Source organism: Larus michahellis, chromosome 1 (assembly GCF_964199755.1).
Source record: "Larus michahellis chromosome 1, bLarMic1.1, whole genome shotgun sequence".
In the NCBI taxonomy this organism is placed as follows: Eukaryota; Metazoa; Chordata; class Aves; order Charadriiformes; family Laridae; genus Larus; species Larus michahellis.
The window spans coordinates 16,600,931-16,621,042 of record NC_133896.1 but is presented as its reverse complement, the minus strand read 5'-3'; the positions used below and the strand labels follow the sequence as shown (position 1 = coordinate 16,621,042).

At 36.2% G+C, this 20,112-nt stretch overlaps 1 protein-coding gene across 2 annotated transcripts in view; it reads left to right on the top strand.

The window, feature by feature from the left end:
* LRRK2 (leucine rich repeat kinase 2) overlaps nucleotides 1-20,112 on the top strand; it is a 68,645-nt gene that overhangs the window by 15,624 nt on the left and 32,909 nt on the right. Inside the window, exons 7-24 of one of the 2 annotated variants that reach the window (XM_074582633.1) lie at nucleotides 1,074-1,205; nucleotides 3,712-3,831; nucleotides 5,012-5,136; nucleotides 5,666-5,745; nucleotides 6,604-6,710; nucleotides 8,345-8,474; nucleotides 9,629-9,753; nucleotides 10,715-10,845; nucleotides 11,322-11,466; nucleotides 11,772-11,911; nucleotides 13,268-13,396; nucleotides 13,483-13,653; nucleotides 15,212-15,467; nucleotides 15,675-15,863; nucleotides 17,240-17,361; nucleotides 18,138-18,207; nucleotides 18,675-18,895; nucleotides 19,411-19,661. In XM_074582633.1, the coding sequence (XP_074438734.1) occupies nucleotides 1,074-1,205; nucleotides 3,712-3,831; nucleotides 5,012-5,136; nucleotides 5,666-5,745; nucleotides 6,604-6,710; nucleotides 8,345-8,474; nucleotides 9,629-9,753; nucleotides 10,715-10,845; nucleotides 11,322-11,466; nucleotides 11,772-11,911; nucleotides 13,268-13,396; nucleotides 13,483-13,653; nucleotides 15,212-15,467; nucleotides 15,675-15,863; nucleotides 17,240-17,361; nucleotides 18,138-18,207; nucleotides 18,675-18,895; nucleotides 19,411-19,661 (2,644 nt within the window). Of the gene's footprint in view, nucleotides 1-1,073; nucleotides 1,206-3,711; nucleotides 3,832-5,011; nucleotides 5,137-5,665; nucleotides 5,746-6,603; nucleotides 6,711-8,344; nucleotides 8,515-9,628; nucleotides 9,754-10,714; nucleotides 10,846-11,321; nucleotides 11,467-11,771; nucleotides 11,912-13,267; nucleotides 13,397-13,482; nucleotides 13,654-15,211; nucleotides 15,468-15,674; nucleotides 15,864-17,239; nucleotides 17,362-18,137; nucleotides 18,208-18,674; nucleotides 18,896-19,410; nucleotides 19,662-20,112 lie in introns of those variants that run through there. The other variant, XM_074582724.1, reaches the window with a different exon arrangement.

The window sequence follows — 20,112 nt, the reverse complement described above, 5'->3', positions numbered from 1 at the left end:
TGACAGCACTCCCTTTCATTTACTGGGGCCAGGATTTTGTCCAAGATTTTTTGGGTTGATATTCTGTCTCATACCCTAGATAGACATACTACAAGGATGCTTTTATACACTGTGTCTTAACTGCCATAATGCTGTTTTGCCTTAAAGTATAGTATGACGGATCGCTCTGTCCTCATTAGGAAAGGATGTATTCTTTTTACTGGCTCATGTGAATGTCTCTTGGTTTCTGTATCTGGCCTGCGTAATAAGCAGTAAATAGGGTGAGGGTGACCAAGCACTGGCACAGGTTGTCCAGAGGCGCTGTGGAATCTCCATCTTTGGAGATACTCAGAAGCCATCTGGCTGCGGTCCTGAGCAGCCTGCTCTAGATGGCCCTGCTTGAGCAGGGGGGTTGTATAAGATGACCTCTTCCAACCTCATCCCTTCTGTGATTCTGTGAAATACAAAATTTGCAACGAATTTCAAAATATTGCAGGAGCATTAGATGAACATTTCTGTACGCTCAGTACACAATAGGCATATGGTAGAACTAATTTAAATTAAAATAATGTGTTGCTAGCCTGCCCCCTAAAAAGAAGGAAAGCTTAGAAGAACATGATTAAATCAATTAAGTTACATTTACTAGCAAAAAACATTTCTAAGTTGTTTCTTAATTGTATGCCCCGGTAATGTTACTGAAATACTGTAAAATGTTTACCTGATCACAGTCATGTTGTAAACATCATTGGTAAGATTGAATTAATATTTATAAAACAATTTGTTCAGCTTTATGAAAAATGTTATATAAGAATAATTTGTGAGGAGCTTTCTGTTACATGGCCATGTAAAATGGAACAAATGCACAAATGTTAATACAGACTCTGAACTTAATGACTTATTTCAAAGTGTTGATAGTCATTAATGTCTCCTACGGCAATACCAAGGAAAAAAATGCCATCTTTCTCTCAAGTTGTAAGGCAAAAACTGAAACATAGGCCCAGTTTTCTAAATAAATCTATTTAAATAAAGTCTGAATTAGAATCCAATTAACTTTTTTTTTTCTTACGGAGCAGTTTTTGTTTCTCTTTCTTTAGCCAGCAATGTGGAAGTGCTCATGTCTGGAAATGTTCGCTGCTACAATATTATAGTGGAAATGATGAAAAGCTTCTCCAATAGTGAAACAGTTCAGGAAGTGAGTTGCTGTTTGTTGCATAAGCTTACATTGGGTAAGTTCACAAAGTTTTTTATGGTCAGCTTACTCTGGCTGTGTAAGAGTTGGAGTTATTTGACAGTAAGCGTCACAGGCAACAAGAGAACTACTATTCCAGTTAATCCTCAGGGTGGTGTATAGCTCCATGTCTCTAATGATGTAAACATAGTGAGGTAACACTGGCCACGGTCAATATGGTGTTCTTTTATGTACTTTGGTTGTCTGGGCTTACGTGGGCTAGTGTCACATCAAGAGGAATGATGGCGATTACAAAAAGGGATTTGCTGTGCCTCTTAGCAGCTCTGTACCCTCTCTTGCCACTATAATAAGCTGATCTGAGCAGTTGCCAAGGACCACGTAATAGGAAGTTCAAATGAAAATAAGTAAGTTTTTCCCCCTGCTGCATACAAAAACACTTTGAGTTTTGCCAGAGCAGCTCCCACTCCATGACAGGTTCTTCTTCATCAAGGACTTAGCCAAGGTCTTTCTCATGAGTTAGATTTACGATTCTTGCAGGTGGTGGCCTGAAGCTACTGCAGATTCTGGTACCAGTGCATGACTCCCCTTAATCAAGTCAGTCCCATTCTTTCACTATCTGTTTCTGCTTCTTCATGCAGATCTTGTAGAAAATACAGATCAAACTTGAGTGCAGCCCAGAGCAACTTCCAGTTCCCCTTCAGAAAGACAAATAAAAATTTCAAGAAAATGTCATGGCCGCTGAGGTGGTATTTGCAGTTTTTTGGCAAGAGGTGATGTTACCCTTGAATGGTTTCCTGTGCAAGGCTGACTGAAGATAGGAAACCAAGCACTTGTGGGGACACAGCAACTCTGTTGACATGCCTTGATCTTGCCTTAAGTGCAACCAGCCTCGTTTCGGTCCCACGTTTGTCATGCACGTATGATGACCAACAAGTAATAGTGGCAGCAAAGCAACCACAAGTTACATTTCTTCTTTCAGCATAACAGGTGCCCTTCATCTTGATAAGGGGCCAAGTCAGAAGAGTTATGGGAAGAGGTGTCCACAGCACCACACAGTTAAGGAAACAGGTGTGAAATTGCTAGGTGCCCCTGGAACCAGGAATCCAGCCAGTGTGGATTCCCATATTATTCTGATGGACACTGTCTTCCTAAACCCGTCTTGACTGGCAGTGAAATGGTAAAGTCAGCATCTGCTGGCTTCCAAAATCACCATCTTGCTAATCTGGTAATGACTATCCTAGATTTGACTGTCATCAGAATTTTAACTGACTGATACCTGTTTGGCCAGCCACAAGTCCAATGTAATTACTCATCACATAGCCTAAGATTATTAATTTCTGTGAGGTAAGTAACATATTCACAGAAACATACTGTTTCCATTAAAATATGACAAGAAAGAGCAATGCTGATATAACATGACCACACTACTACAGAGTAAGAAAAAAAATACTGTTTCCACTTGTAATAGTTGTTAAGGCCAGGATTTTAGAATGATGAAGCTGGAAAGGACTTGCCTTAAAGTCTGTTCTTAAACATTCTGTTAACTTGGTCTAATCAAACTGAATCATAAAATACTGGGAGAGGTACTTACCTCCCAGTGCTCCAAGTGAAAAATCTAGACATTGATGGTAGTCAGCACCTGTAGGACTCAGGGCCAAAACTAAGCGAAAGAAATGAGGTTAACTTTTCTTCTGTATGTGATTATATTTTTGATGCTAAAATATGTGAGACTTCTTAATTTCATACCTTATCTTTTGAACCTTATCTGAAGGGTTTGAGAAACATCGATACAGATTTTAATTTGACCTTTCACATTGCTAGTGTGATTCTCATTTTTACTCATCAAGAATTAAAAAAACCTGAATATCAAAATAGAAACCATAGCTATCAAACTGTATTTTACAAAGCGAGTGTTGCTGAATTATTTTATGCATAATAACTTGTTTTTACAACAAATGAGAAAGTTATTTTCATTTGCTTGCTTTTTGCAGAATTCCTTGTATTCAAGCTATCATGTAAAACACTGTACAGCCTATGATAAAAGTTATGCTTTAAATGTATTTCTTATCAATAGGTAATTCTTTCTACTATTCCAGAATGTATATATTCTGTATTTATAATGCTGACCTTGATCTATTTAATGAGGAGGGCATAAACAGGGCAAAACAGGGCTAAACCACTTCCTTGATAGGATAAATCAAATCAGCAGGAATTCAAGACCAGGACAGCATTTGCTTCCGGGCAGGAAGTCTGCAACTAATACACTAACTGTATTTTTCTTATTTTGATGACGATGTGCACTTCATTTTGCATTAAACCTTAGACTTTTGTAAAAATAAACCAAAGAACTTAGATCCCAACTGTTTTTTATCCTTGATCTTTTCTTTCCACAAATAAAACATTGTAGTGTCATGCCCTGTAATAAGAAATCCAACGTTTGCTACAGACCAAGTTTGTGCATTGTGTGCTGAGAAATTTATGTTAAATGCGTGTAAAGCTCTAGATATGTGTTTATATTCATTTAATATCTTATTTATTTTCAGGAAATTTTTTCAATATCCTTGTATTACATAAGGTTCCAGAAGTCATTGTGAAGGCTGTTCAAACATATCCTGAAAATACAAAGTTACAAGCTGCAGCTCTCAGTTGTTTAGCTCTTCTGAGTACGTAAATTCCTTCCTAAATACATAAATAAGTTACTTAATTTGTCTGTCTGCTTGTTAATTTTTTTATACTGTTGCTTTCCTGTAGTCATTTGGAACTCCATTTCTTTAACATGAAAGCCTCTCAGGCAGGATAGCTGTGAGAGAGCTTGATTTCCGACATGCTTACAGTTTGTTTACTGTGATATGTCTGTGTTCGTACCATATGCCTAACACTTTCAGTGTTCAGAGCTGGTAAGTTACGTTGACAGATCTTAACAAAGCAACCAATTTGTTCATAGGCAAATATCGGATAATCCCTACTTAACATAAAATCTCTAGAGATAACAACACTAATTTGATGCTGTGTTTGCCATGTATGACAGTACTCATTATATTGTGGCAGTTGATAGCAAGACCAAATCAATGCACGTGCTTGAGTTCTGAAATCAATTAAAAGATTAAAACTTTTCCTTGAGTGCACTCCAGGTATTATTTTGAAATAGAAGTTAGTTAGCTAGTGGCAAAAAGGTGGGGATCTGATCCTCTTAGTCTTTGAGTAATTGAGTGACTGTTCCATACAAAAGTCAGGAGAAATGCTGTTTCAAAGTCCCCAAAAAAGCAAAGATCAGTAGAAATCAATATACACTCCAGTAAGCCTCTGATATTATGGTCAGTGTTGATATACTTTTTTTTTTTCATTAAATGCTGAAAAATCACAGGTATAAAATGATTTCTTTTAAATTACACTGCACTTTCTGGGACCAGATATTTCTCTCTTAACAACTGCCATTTGCGTTTTGTTTTTTAATGGCACTGCTTCAGAGTGTAGATGGATCTGTGATAAGTGGTTAATGTGCAAATGAATCACAATTATATTTTATGTCTGTGGTATTCTGTATGTAAATACACCAAAAAAAAAGTAGGTGCAGGTCTTTTCAGAGTCTGAGCATTGACTGATACATAACTATGTACTAATTTACTACACTATAACAAATTATTTCGGTCCCTTTACAACCTTAAAGATGTTTTTCAAATCCGTCACAGAATTTATGTCAAAAGACTTCTCCCTTCCTAGAAAAGGCTAATCCTCCCACTGATTTGCGCACATAGACAGTGTGACCACCTCCACAACTACAGGAAGGTTAAGACATAAGTGTTTTCACAATAACAATTTATTGTAAATATTTTATATTTCAAGCTGAAACAATATTCTTAAACCGAGACTTAGAAGAAAGAAAAGAAGAGGAGGAGGAAGAGAAATTATGCTGGTTGGAATCATGTTACAGAGCATTAGAACTGCACCGAAAAAACACAGATGTGCTGGTGAGAATTTCTGGATGATGGGGCTGTGGAAAGACTGCATTAAATAAAATGTTTAGCAGTATCATTTTCTTTCATATACCCTCAGGCAAACAAGGCCTGGATTAGATTTAGAATAAATCTCACCTTTCTGGCCTTTCTTAGCTTTGTTCACCTCAACTGTTTTCAGTTACTCCTTTGGATCAAATGTAGGTAATTAAGATGAGACTTGTTACCTGAAACTTTGGCCATTGAGAGAATGTTGTTTATTGGTCTCCTCTGTATACAGCAGCAAAACACAACAGAAGAATTAATCTTGGCCTAAAATAGGTTTCAGAATGCAAATCAAATGAAGAGAATGTGGCACATGTTTGTAACTCAGACCTATTCCAGCTATGAAGAATGTGACAAGTACACAAGTTGTTGTATTTCTACATAAAGCACCTTGTCATGAACTAAAAAGCAGTAAAACTATTTAAATTTTTTCATATATTTTTTATATTCTAAAGGCATATTTTCGTGATCCTTTTGTCTCCTCTTCGTTTTTATTTAGGAGGCTGCATGCTGGGCTTTGAAAAATCTGTTTCTGTATCAACGCAACCTTCATGAGAAGATTGGAGATGGAGATAATCAGTCAGTGTTAATATCTTGAACTGTATTTTTGTAAATGAAAAAAATGAAAGCCTACTATTAGGCCATTTGGGGTTTCATGTTTCAGTTCTTTTTATTTTTCTTTCTTGTTGTCTAATATATGATGAAATGCATCAACAACACTTGGGAAAGTTTCTTTCTTGAAAAGTGTGCTAACCTTGACTCAGGCAAAATTGCAAGTGTTTTAATAAAGGGTTAGAACATAGCCTTATAGAGCTAATTTTTAAAGTTCATAAGGAATTACATCATCAGTTGCAGCAAGGATAGGGAGGATTAAAGAATGTAAGAGTATGGAAAATGGAGAAGATTAAGATATCTAGTAGAATCATAGAATGGTTAGAGTTGGAAGGGACCTTAAAGATCATCTAGTTCCAGTCCTCCTGCTGTGGGCAGAGACACCTCCCACTAGACCAGGTGGAAGTAGTATGGAAAAGCAGTGGTCATTTTCCCACAGATCAGATGAAAGGGTATAGTAGAGGGGGTGCTGTCTCATCAGGGAGAATCTAGTCATGGGTAAGACACAGATTTTCATTTTACTTAAACTATTTCTCAGAGTTGCTTAAAATTTTAATCATTCAAATTTTAGTAAGTGTCTTTTATACCCCTTTGTGGACCTCAGGTCACTTGGAAAGCATGGTTCCAAGTGAATTCAGTGAGATTCAGAGTAGGCTAATTTGCAAAGGACTTTCCATCTTGCTCTAGAAAAATATTGGAAGCCAAATACAATCATCTGAAAATTTAATTATGTCACTTAATACCTTTTTAGGAAATTGAACTACAGTTATGAAGTAACTGCTTTAATATGGTCAATGTGCAGTGATTTGTTTCTCTCTGTGAAAGGTTCCCAATACACAGAGCAGTGATGCTCTCCATGCTGATGCACAGCTCTTCAAAAGAAGTGTTTCAGGCAGCTGCTAGTACCTTGGCAATTTTGTCACAACAAAATGGTAAGGGAATTTAATTATCTTTGCTTTCTAATTCAGCAGAAAGTTATTGCTGTAATATTAAAGAATGTTTGATGTGTTGTATGAATACGATGTTCCTCAGAATTAGAATATTATGCAGTTGTGTTTAGTCTGAAAAAGCTATTGTTGGCTAGTATCAGAGAGAGTATGTGGAAGTAAAGAGCTCTTTGCCAGCTTACGTGTTGCAATTGCTATTTTTTGGAGCAGGAGGCATGAAAAGACTGTGTTCTCTTTGTATGCTTGTTTAAACATCACACATTTGAATTTCGTCAAGAACAGCATTTGTTGAAAATCACGTGAGTAAGGATTACAGCCCAACAGATACCATTTTCTTGCTTAACACAGGGGATTTAAGCAGTCCTGTTGACTTCGGTGAATCAAACCATTTGTAGAAAGTTAAGCATGTGCATAACAGTTTTCAAGATTGCTTTAGTCCTGATCGTGTCCCTAAATATGGCTTCCTAACTTTTTTCAATTTGTAGACCCCCTCAAAATTTTTCAGTGGAGATGTGGACCCCTGGGTAGAGTGTTTAAGCCTACTGACAGTTGGCCTGCTTTTATTAAATACCTTTCCCAGAACCCTTTGAAATTATTATGGACCTCAAGTGGTCTGTAGACTGCACATTGAAAACCACTGGCTAGATAGGAGGATAAAGACTAGCAGTTAATTAACGTTCTCTAGGTGAGAAAGCATTGTTTTAACACTAGGTTACTGAGCCATCCAAGTACATAAAACCTAACAATTAAAAGGTTTTATAGTTACTTATGAGTTAAATATGTATCTATATTGAGAAATAGATCTCATAAATTTATGCATAGTGTTATAATATATTATGCCAGGTACTTTCATAACATGTTACTGACAAGTGGGCCTCTGATTCCCTTTGAAAATCTAAAGCAAATTTTCTTTTTCTTTTTTTCATTTTTTTCCCACTAAATGACTGTACTTACACCAGAAATGACAGACATAAAGAAGCTTAGTAAAACCCTCTGGTACAATGCGATATTGCTTGAATTAACCATTTGAAATGAATGTACTGAACTGGGAATGACAAGAATTGGCGGTAGTTACCATGATAAGTAGAATATTTTTATAGCATTCTGAGCTGTATTGGTTACAGTTATAGCTACAACATGTGCTTGGCTATTTGATTTTTTTTAAACTCAATTAACAAAGTAAATATAAATGTAGTTTCATTTTTGAACCCTTATTTTGGAAGTTAGAAGGTTTTTTGAAAATTTTAAATTCTGGCTTTCCTACATGACCACAGAGTGCAATTAAGAGGAAAAATGGTTTAAGAATAAACATTTTTGAAAATAAAAGCAAAGCTGTACATTCTCCTTCCCTTAAGTTAACTTTATGTAAGTAAAATTAGCAAATGTTACTAAACCTATTAGGCATTCAGGAATTATAATGCTTTTGATTAAGCTATACAAACAGAAGTCAGCTTCAGCTCAAATTGTTTCCCATTCTAATTTATGCTTCTGTAACATATGTGTCTGGTGAGGAAAAGAATTTTAAAAAGGGGGGAAAAAGGTTAGCAGTTCTGTTTTTGAGAACTATGCATAAAGAGAGAGAGGTTTACTTACAGGATGCTTGCTATTTTGTGTTGTAGTAAATATTAGGAAGACACTTTTGGCTAAAGGAATACATATGAATGTTTTGGATATAATGAGGAAACATCCACATTCTCCTGAAGTGGCTGAAAGTGCCTGCAGAATTCTGAATCATGTTTTCGAAGGAAGGTAATATACTTAGAAATACGTGGCCACTTCCGAAGTGAAGGTTTGTGAGATTCAGTGCTGTAATTGATTACGTTTAAATTATTGACTGTTTCACTGCTACTAAAATTGACCACAGGCTGACAGCCCTGTTCAGGACATTGAATTTCATAAGCCCTGTGGTCAGCTGCCCAGCTGGAGATGTGTAGGGAGCTGCACCTTCTTCCCCTCATGGTTCTTGAGCAGTGAGGTTTGAATAAACTATCATTAGCTGGTGTCCCATCCTGTTAGCCACACTGAATTCTGAGAGCTAAGAAATTTCCCACAATATTAGCTCTGATTGTTAAAATAACATTAATATTACTTTTGTGTTGGCTTTTGCAAATGCTCTAGAACATGACTGTAAACTAAACTTGTGACTCGTAAATACTAGTATACAGGGTGGGAACGTTATTCCAGGTGTCTTGCCAAGTTTTTCCAGCCTTCCCTGAAACCTTTATATATGCTAAGCTGTCTGTGAAAAAATGACAGACTCAAGATATAGTCACAGAATTTCTTATGAATAATTTCATTTTATAAAGAAAAAAATCTCAAAACTTCCATAAACGTGTTCACAGGAAATATTATAAAATGAAAGGAGAAAATAAACTTAAAAATGAATCAGTGGTGCTTGGCTGCTGTCATTTCTAGAGACGTTAATGACAGAGAGATTTTTTTTTTTTTTCTTCAAGATTAGAACCTAACATGATTGATATTTTTCTCTTTATTCTACAAGTATCTGACAATTTGTCAGTACTTTATGACAGTTGTGGAGCACCAAAGTAAGGAAGATGTGTCTTTTCACATATCCGGACTGGAATCAAAGTGAAAATATGAATCCACCACTCACCCTGAATGAAATATTTTATTCTCTATGTATGGCTGTTCTGGACTGGATTGAAAATTACTTCTCAGCAGTCTAGAATGGAATTAGTTGCATAGACTGAATTAATGAAGTGGCATGAAAATAATATATTTGCTATAATGAAGAAAAGTACCATAGTTTAGTTTGTATTGCATAGCTCAAGCCAGACTGACAGTGTTCTAAAGGGTTATCTCACAGTATTAATTAAGGAAACAAATACATGTAAAATTTAGAAATGCATTCTCTTTATTTGTTTTATAAACAATATTTTCAGTTTCCCTCATCTGGATATAATGACAGTAGCTGCATCAGAAGTTGTAAAAGCCATGAGGAAGCACGAAAAATCACTGTCTGTACAACTGGAAGCACTTCGAGTCCTTTTACAGTTTATGATGCCTGGTAAGTCATCCAAAAATATAATCACTGTGGCATCATACACTGAATCAGAGAATAGAATTAGATAGCTGGGTTTTAGCTCTGAAACTAGTAACTTGACTAACATTCACATTTTCAGTTTCCTTCTAGTCTTTGAATATAACCTAATACTTCCTTTTTTTTTGCAATAAAGAGCGGGATTAAGACTTGATATGTGTATTCTAACATGTAGGCAAGGCGCTTTTTTTGCGAGCATCCTGGAAGTGAGGCCCTTCTAAAGCATAATCAAATAAAGAGAGAGCCAACTGGATGTTGGAACTTGCAGGTTAATTGGGGAATAAAAAGTAATTCATGGGGAAAATAGTAATCAGAACAAATATGAATGCTTGAAGTGACTTTTAAAGGATTTCTGGGTACTTTCTGTAGTGCCACTTGACTGCAAGTGCCAACGGCTACAAGAAAGGTAAATCTGAAAGACCTTTCTCTGTTCTTTTGTTTGTACTCATCCTCCACTTACGTCATCTGTGGGTAAAATTTGTCCTGTGATGTGCTGCCAAGTGAGAAAGGGCAACTAGTTTACAACTTCTCTATAGTGTCTCCTTTCCAGAAGGAAGAGGCACTCTGAAGTAGGTATCAGGAACACCATGAAACCCTGTAGCTCAAAAGAGTGAAATATTGCAATGTACCTTAAGCAAAATTCTTTGGCATGATTTTGCATTTTCACGGTAAGCAGTGGGCAAACATATGGTGAAATCATTTCAAAACACAATGTACTCACGCTACAATGTAAATCTAGAGAGACTCCAGTCTCTGTAACTACAGCATTCTGAAAATATTGTAAGTTCTGAAATACGCCCTCTGAATCAGTTGTTGAAACCTGCGTGTTCAATTCAATTGTTATATTGGATTAATAATATTGGGTTAATACTGGGGGGAATATTAAATCTTCTGTTTGCCTGAGGAAGGCTGTTTTCCATTGTTGCAGATACAAACAATGACCAGAATGGTTCTTCCAGAGATGTGGGAGATGCTGCTTTCGCACTTACAGTAAAAGTCATTAAAAGCCAGTGTCTGTTGGAGGGAACTCATTCTCTGGTGCTTAATGCTTTGAACAGGGTATAGTTAAAGCTTTATTCTAATGAATCTTGTCACTATTTTACACTTGCAGTGGTGAATCATTTGTAAGTTTTAGTTCCACATTGATTTTCCTATTGATTTGATAGAATTAATCTTAACTCCTGCATTTCATCTATCATTTGTGTTTCCTTCTTACTTTCTGTTCTGGAGTGTATTTGATGATCCTTTATACAGTAACTCTAAAGGACATTTATAAAAGCAAGGCAAATTTTTTTGCAAGCATACAGTTTGTTTGTGATTTTTTAATGGACTAGTTTATACATGAAGAGTGTCCTCATACTTACACCTCAGCTACACATAGAACTGAGTGGTTCTTTAATATAATTTCACATACTTTAGGAACAACAACTGCTTGTTCTTAAAGAACAACTTTAAGAACAAGCAACTCTTCTGTTGATGTTGTAAGCAGAAAAAAATTGATCTGATTTTATATTTATATTATATTTCTCCATTAGTTTATTGGAAATCCGAGCATTCAGAAGTGTGGATTAAAACTGCTTGCTTCTGTGTCTGAGTGCACTGGTGCACTAGAAATTTTAACCCAGCAAGGAGCTACTGACACTGTGCTTCACAGCCTCCAGATGTTTCCAGACGAACAAGGTAGGGAAGGTATTTTGTTAGTTGAATGTGAATGATATAGTAGGAGGGGCTGGTGAACCATAGAAGCTGTAACCCATCTATTACACTTGTTAATAGTGGATGTGATGTAGGTTACATGGCAAGAAAAGGCTGCAGTACCACATAGTCCTCAGGTTCACCCACTTTTTAGTTATGCCTGGCCCTGTAATAGCTTATGCAAATAACTTCCTGGAATATTAGTAATATAACACAACTTAGATTGTGGGTTTATTCCACTCAGAATGTCTGAATAATCAACATTATTAACCTTTCTTTTTTACTTCTAGACATACAGTGTTTGGGTTTGAGTCTTCTGCGCTCTTTGATTACAAGAAAGAGTTTATGTATTGCAACTATGCATGTCCTGTCAACAGTTCTAGTTTCTACTCTGCGGAGATTTAAAGAAGTCACTGAAATCCAGATGCATGTACGTGTTATTTCTGCATACAAAGATGGAAGTGAAAGGCAAAATTTTAGAAACTAATTATTTTAATGTAGTTACATTTGAAGTAAATTCCTTATTTTAATTACTTCATTTTGATTTTATTGCAATTACTAGATTAATTTAAGCCTTTAAAATTAAACCAATATGTTCGCTGAAGAGATGGCTTTCTTGGAGGCATATATTCAATCCAGAATACGTAAGCATAGGTTTAGGTGTTTAATACTTCTGAGATCTGCAAACTAGAACAAATTTCTCAGTCATGGTCCATCATTCAGTCTATATCCATTTAATGAAGTAACTGTCATTATAGTACTGATTGCCCTTTTTTGAAAGGTAATAGAAAATAACTTACTTCCCAGCCCTGTCACTAGCAATAAGCCTGGTGTAGGAATGCTGTATTTAAGAAGGATATTACTGGAATACTGTGTCAGACTTCAGGTCTACTTCTGAATGTGGAAGGAGAGTTCTTATTCTGTCTGCAAACACACGTTGAGTCCTCCTTGTGTGAAAGTTCTGTTTCCTCCGCTTCAGAAGCGTTTCCTGTTTGTTGCAAGTTTCATTTTTCTAGCAGAATGGAGCTTGCCTGTGAGATCAGCTTCCTGTGAGAGTCTCCGTACTTCTGTTTCAGATCAGTATGGAAATATCACAAGTACAGCCTCCCTTCTTTACTGCTCTTTTCCCTCAACCTTTCCAAGTTTAGCTTAGCAAGCAGTGTGGAGAGAAATCAAAATAATGTGGTGGAATAAGAAAGTTCCTTAAAGTGATATAGTCCCAATTAGGTTTGGACAAAGAGTCCATAATTTACTCAGTTCACCCTTCTAGGTGAACTTTACTTGCAGAATCACAGGATAGTTTTGTATTTCTTTTTAGTTTTTAGATATATCTGTAGAGTTTTTCATTTAGCCTATGTATTTTTTCAAATTCAAGGATTACAGAGCAATGCATTGGGATAGGGGATGCATCTTCATCCCATATCCTTAGAAGGAGATTGTTTCCTCTGTATGTTTTCAGGAAATCATGAGTATGTTTGTCACTACCAGGCAGGATGTTGTCAGATATTTTGGTGCATAATTTGGCTTTTCAAAGTGTCAGTTAATATCTGTTTAAGTGGGTCAGCTAAACAAGCGTGAAACTACAGCTATATAACACAGAGACACTAGGTGTTCTGCCTTCTTTCCTGATCTTCTCCAATTTGTGAATTATTGCGTGTTTAAAAGCAGGACAAAAAAAATTAAAGCACATATCTTTTGGTTGAAATTTGATTTTGTTGCATGACCTGTTCTAAAATGACGCTTTTTAACACTGTACTTATTTCAATCTTCTCGTTTGCGTTCTTAGGGATTTCATGCAATCTTGTCAATTCTTGGTTTGTCACCTTGTTTTGCAAAGCTGCTGGTACATGAATCATTTGACGCAGTCATTTTCTACCAGATGTCTATGTGTTTCACTGACCAGCGAGATCGACAGGTATCTTTTTTCTTTTGAGAGCTCCACAGCTAAAAAATTGTGGTGCTTTTTTTGTCCTAACTTTCATTGTTTGTCTTCCCATTCAGTTTCAAAGCCTCTGTTGTAGATGCTTTGCTAAAATAGCTGAAAATGATGATATAAAAAATATGATGCTGGAAAAAGCATGTATTGAGTACAATAGTATTATGGCTGAATGTTTACTTCTACTGGGAGCTGATATTAATAAGAAGACAAAGACAAATTCTTTGATCTATCAGGTAATACATGGAAATATATATAGTTTTATCACTTTAAAATTTGTGTCTTTGGGTTCCTTTTTCTTTTCATGTAAACTTATATTTGGCAGATCACAGCAGCAACACCCTGTGCAATCTAACTGTGACCTAGTGATGGTAACCATTGCTACTCACGGCGACTTCAGACTCAGTCTGATTTTCATTGAAATGCCTGCCACTTTATTGAAGCTCATAGGGTCACTGTCACCTAGAATGTGCCCGCGCTGATGGTTCAATTCTGATGCAAGTTCACTTTAAAGTCCATGCTTTCCGATTGTTTACCCTGTTCACATGCAAACCTGCGTTCAATCAAGTACTGACTTAGCCTTAGCTTTGGAGTATTTTTGAGGAAGAAGACTTAAGCTCAAGCATAGCAAACTCCCCTTATTTTTTCTGAACTAATCAGGCATAGATGGCAAGTCCATGAGAGCCCCGTCCATGAACTGATATTCCAAATTCAGCTCCTTCCAAGCTCTCTGAGGCCAAAATACAGATGGACTAGCAGGCAGCACTGTGCATAGTTAGGCTTCAGTGTGCTTAGTCCCACTCTGTTCTAGACCTGCAAAGATGACTTTTTCCAAAATGCCTGCCCTGGAATGGTGGATTGTTTTACTTTGTGTTGTACTTAAAGATGAATATAGTCACCAGGTTTTGTGCTGATTTAACTGTTCTGGTTAGAATTCTGACTTTTTATCAACATAGCTGAAGTAATAAAACATCCTGGAATGCCTGCAGTGACAGTAGCTGCAAAGAGCTTGATCCAGACAGTGGCCACATCCAGAGCATCAACTATTTGAAATACGTTGGTGTCTGAAATAAGGCCATAGGCAAACATCCCATCTGGATTCAGCCATGCCAATGGAGAGGCTGTTCCCACTGGCTTATAAGTGCTCCTTGCTAAATGTGACTGCCTTTAAAATTTTTTTTTGAGAAAGAGTGTATATGAGCACGTCTTGAATTTCCTTCAGTGTCAAAGTTTTAAATGGTCCAAGATAACCCCACCAGTACTGCCTGAAGTGAACTAGGAAGTGTTTACTTCTGCTGGCAGAGCTGGCTGGGTGATAATGCACAGCTGATTTTGGAACTGACCAGCCATCCATGGAGTCTGAGGTAGGCAAATCAGTGTTAGTGAAACACAGTGGAAATACTGAAGGAACTGGAAGTATTTCTAAAAAATATTTGTAATATTCACAGTCAAGGCTGTTCTGTGTAGCAATGCGGGCTGAGAGACTGGAAGCAGTAAAGCTGACTGAGGCCAGTGAGCCTGAGTTCCTTAGCACTAGGCAAGGCTTGATGAGTATCACTGTTGTTGCCTGTTCATCTGATATCCAGGCGTTCGTTATATTTTGGGCAGACTTCAGGAAAATGGGAATTGTTACTCAGATGCCTTATGCTCTGAGGGATAGGGAATTGTGTAATTGAAAAAGAGACATGATACTAAAAATATAATTAATCTGAATTTGAGACAAGTCTCTTAATGCCATCTGAGCTGTTGTTTGAGTGCCTCACATAAATTTTTTTCATTGCTTTTGTCTGTTAGGTTTGTGAGAAAGGAAATAATCCTAAATTGGTAGAATTGCTATTAGCCAATGGTGCTCGAGAGCAGGATGTTCGGAGTGCTTTAACCATCAGTATAAAGAGAGGAGATAGTCAAATCATCAGCTTGCTCTTGAAGAGGCTTAGCCTTGATGTCGCCAACAGCAGTATATGTCTTGGAGGATTTGGTATTGGGAGACTAGAACCTTCCTGGCTTATTCCTTTGTTCCCAGATAAACTTACTCCATTAAGAAAACAAAGTGAGTATATACAGAATTTGCTATACAAAATGTGTTAATATCTCTTGATGGTACTATATAAGTGTTTTAGATCCAAGACCTTCAGTTGAGGATCTCTTCATAGCATTCAGCTTGTTACAGAAAGACTGCTAATTTCTGTGATTTTTTTTTAAAGCTATTTGGATTTCTTGGAGAATATGCTATCTTTTCAGTTTCTTATACATACAGATGCAAGTTCTGCACTGGCAAGAATGGTGCTTAAATTCCAGATGAAGAATATTTCAGAGGATAGATCAAAAGCCTCCACTGATCTAAACTTCTCTGAAGATGGAGTGGATAAAAACTATGATTGGAATTTCATTTCTGACCCGTTAGTGGACAGTGTTTTTCCTTTGAGTGATGATATTGATAGTGAAGGTAATTGTTTTTCTTTTCTTTTTTCTTTTTATAATCCAAATCTAGTGTAATAGGGCTAGATCATAGCCATAAATCAATTGTTTATTTGTATTTGAGACAGAAAACTTCCCATGAAAGAAATACCTTTCTCTAAATTTTTTTTTTGTGGTGACATTGGAAAATAGTTTGTGATTAATATGTGCTTTACCTACAAAATTAGGACCTTAAAGCACTTTATTCATTCATGCGCTTAAAATTAGTTCTTCACGCATTCAGTTTCTTATAGAGAGAAAGAGTGGGATTCGTCCAACCGAATTTAGATATTGACTATTTTGATGTCTGTTTCTGAGCTATTCTCAGATGCTGCCTTTAGAGTCAATGGCAAAAACCAAGTGCTCCAAGAGCACAATTTGTCTCATCATGAAGTCAGGTGTATTGTGATCTAGAAACTCCTGTTCCCTGGGTTGTCTGTAAATAAAGCGCGCACAACTATGTCTGGTATAGAGGACTATATTGTCAACAAATAAAGTAGGTGAAACATGCCCTATCCCAAAGGTATCTAATTGATCAGAACATGTAAATGACAAGCCTGGGTTCAGTCCAACATCATTCTTGGTAACCATGTCAGGAAATCTGAATGTCTCTAACTTTTATTCAGATGTCACTGGTGTTTTAGAACTGCTGGATACTTAAAATCATCACAGATGAAGAATTTGAATTTTAGAACCAGAGAATCCTAAGGAATTTTTTTGCTTTTGTTTTGTTCTTTTCCTTTACATCATTCAGCACCATTTTTCATTTCTGTAGGACTGTAGCACAGACACATAATAGGTACTATTAGTTGCCCATATAGAAAAGTTGTTTTCATATGTAAATTATGGTAAAAAAAATACAGGCTTTGCTAACAGGAGTGATTTTAGGAGTTCTAAAAGTAGCTTTGAGAAGGAGAACACTAGATGAGTCCAGACAACCCTGTATCACCACAGCCAGAGTGGCGTTTGATGTTTTCATTCCCAATAAATGTGGGAGTGCAAATTTATCTATTAAAATATAAACTTTTTCTATTTTAAAAAGTTATTTACAATGTAGTAGCACAAAGATGTGTTATGAAACATGTGTAATAATCCCAGCCTGCTGGAAATTTTAAATGATAAAGCTTCAATGTAACAAGCTGCAGGTCATATTTGGAGCATGGCAGGTTGGTACGGCCCATGTACTGTAAAACACGTTGACGACATTCTTGGCCTATTGCACACACAATTAACCAGTGAGATCCTGCCAGTATTGATGCTTTTGAAATGTATCTCTCCTTTGTATGTCAGCATCTATATTACAGTTGAATTCTGAGCCACATCTTTAAATAAATTTTCTTACTTATTTTTCCTCCTGTGTACTAGGAAGTGAATGTTCACTTTTTACAAAAAAGAAGTCCAATTCCATTGCCGTTCCTGACTTATATTGTAGGGAAATGGCATTTCAAAGAGGTTCTCCTACTTTGCCACGACATTCCTACTCTGTGGTAAGTCAGATCCTTACTCATTCCAGGATTCTTGTAAGTCCATCTGTGTTGCCTACAGCAAAATTGTGAATAATCAAGTATTAGGAAAGGTCTTGTAACCGTATGGGCTCTCGTCTCACTGTTGCCATTTAATATTTCCTTCCATTGCTGTCCAAGTACTGTGCTCCAGATCACTGCACAGATGAGAGTTTATTTCAGCAAAGATGTATGATCAATAAAAAGTACACATTCTTGTGAATTGCTCAGATTTCTGGTCTGATGTTCAAATGCAGATACAGAAACCGTTGGCCTATTCACAAAGACTTAACTAGCCCTTAGTGAAGCTAATCTTCAGAGTGCTACTGTGGTCAATGACGAGAGACCTATTCCATAAGAAGACGTAAGAGAACAAATCAGTGGAATCAAAGTCAGGTTCCTGCGAGAGGAGCTTGTTGCTTTCCATTGACTGTAAAGGGAAACTAGGAAGACTGGCTTCCCTAGAGAAAGTTATTTTTTGTAATATCCTGCTCCATCCTACTACCCCACCCTACTGAAAGTCATTTTAGGTTGCCAAAAAATGCACTGCTGTTCTTTCATATTGCATGGATCAGTAAGTTTTATAAAGATGTGACCTCTTGTTATTTTTAGTTGCAATGTACAATTTCTTTGTGTTCCCCCTGGAAGTTCTGATAAAAAGAAAGCACAATAAAAAGACATTTACTGAATTCAGATCATTTCAGATATCTGCATATGTCCGTAACTGTTTTTTTTTTTTGTTCTCTTCCGGGACTTTCCAGGGACCTGGCTCAGATTATGAACCACTAATGAAACAAAGAAGAAAATTCTTCCCTTCTGATGAATCCCCCAGTAAGTTAATTATACAATTTAACATATATATATAACAGCTTTTTCGTCCTTAATGCTTTCACAACTATAGCATGCAAAGATCTTAGTCAGATTATATATTTGTTTACCAAGAGGAGGATACATTCTGGAAATACTACAGTGGACTACAAATAATGCATATATAGGGATTTTTTTTTTTTCTGGGCTTCACAAATAATTTCTGTAGAATCGAACCAGCAATGAAATTTCCTGAGTGCCCTTGTTACCTTTCAAAAGCTATTTCTGTTGTGCAGTGCATAAACATCCATCTCTTCCCTGCTGTCTTATAAATTTCTGTCTCTTAGTATAAGTCTTCATGGATTTGGATCCTAACCAATATCCAGACATTCACTGTCTTCTGCTTCTTTAGATCCCAAGTTGATTGATCTTAATTTTAATTACATGATAAATGAAATCATGCTGTTTTTCCCATGTTTTTGTTTTAATAGAAGGCATCTCAAAATTTTCACCATATATAAGACCATCAGACAGTCTTTCTTCATTGATCTCAGAGAAAGAATATATTAAATCACTAGATCTTTCATCAAATGAGCTGGAGAACATTGATGCCATCAGCCAGAATAGCTGCTTAACTAGTCATCTGGAACATCTTGAGAAACTGGAGCTGCACCAAAATGCTCTTAAAAACATTCCAGAACAACTGTGTGAAGTAATTCTGCATAATTTTATGTAATACAAGTTGAGATTAGTTACAATAAATTGTTTGTCTCTAACAATGTACCCATAACAATGCTACTTATGAATATGGGTGTATATTTTTGCATGCTTCATACATTCACTCAATTTTCATTCAGTGGATTTATGTTCAGCTAGAAATAAAAGTATTTTTTTTATGGAACTGTTTAAGTCACTTACCGCAGAGAACTGCTTTAGGACATGTTATATTGAGTAACATAATAACGTAAATGGAACCGAGAACTCCAGGCAATTCATATTTGTTAAATTTTTTGAAACTGAGCTAATTAATTTTGAGGAATGCTTTATATTTTATTCTGTAATAGAAATATTATGGGTTACTTTGGTATGATTGCTATTTTCTGCTATTTTTCCTAGTGAGAGAAATATAAGGAAATTAATAAATTGTATAAAATATAACTCAATTTAAAACCTATAAATTAATATTTTCATTTAACTTTCTAAAAACAAATTATCGTTTTCTTTCAGAACTTGAAATGCTTGACTTACTTGGATTTGCACAGTAACCGATTTACTTCTTTTCCGACTTATTTACTGAAAATGAATTGTATTGCAACTCTTGATATCTCTCGAAATGACATCGGACCCTCCTTTGCTTTGGATCCAAACCTCAGATGTCCAACTCTAAAGCAACTTAATCTTTCATACAATCAGCTGGTCTGCACTCCTGAATTTCTTACAAATGTTGCTGAAAATCTGGAACAGCTATTGCTAGAAGGGTGAGTAGCATTAGTAAATGGACTGTAGCATAACAAACGTTAACGGAAAATAGTATTTGCCATCCAGAATGATGACTCTTACAGCATGGAAAGGATTGTTTATTCAGCAGTGAAACACTGACATTGTCTTCCAAAAGTGTATATTGCTACAGTTGTCAGTGTTGTACTGCAAAATACAGAATTACAGAATATCTGTGGGCCTTGATAGAATGTAACAGCATTGCAGTTTCAGTAACATACTAAAAATGTTGTAGTTCAGCGATTTTCTGCTGACACTCTGTTCATCACAGGACTGTGTTGTCTAACGTATTCAGCTAGGTTTTCTGTGTGCAGAATACTTTCCAATTTATTTCGTATTCACCAAAGGTGTTTTGGAAGTATGATTTGTGGAAGTGCATTTATTGGTATGAATATGTTTTAAATGAGAGAAGCAGAGAATATATGTCATTTT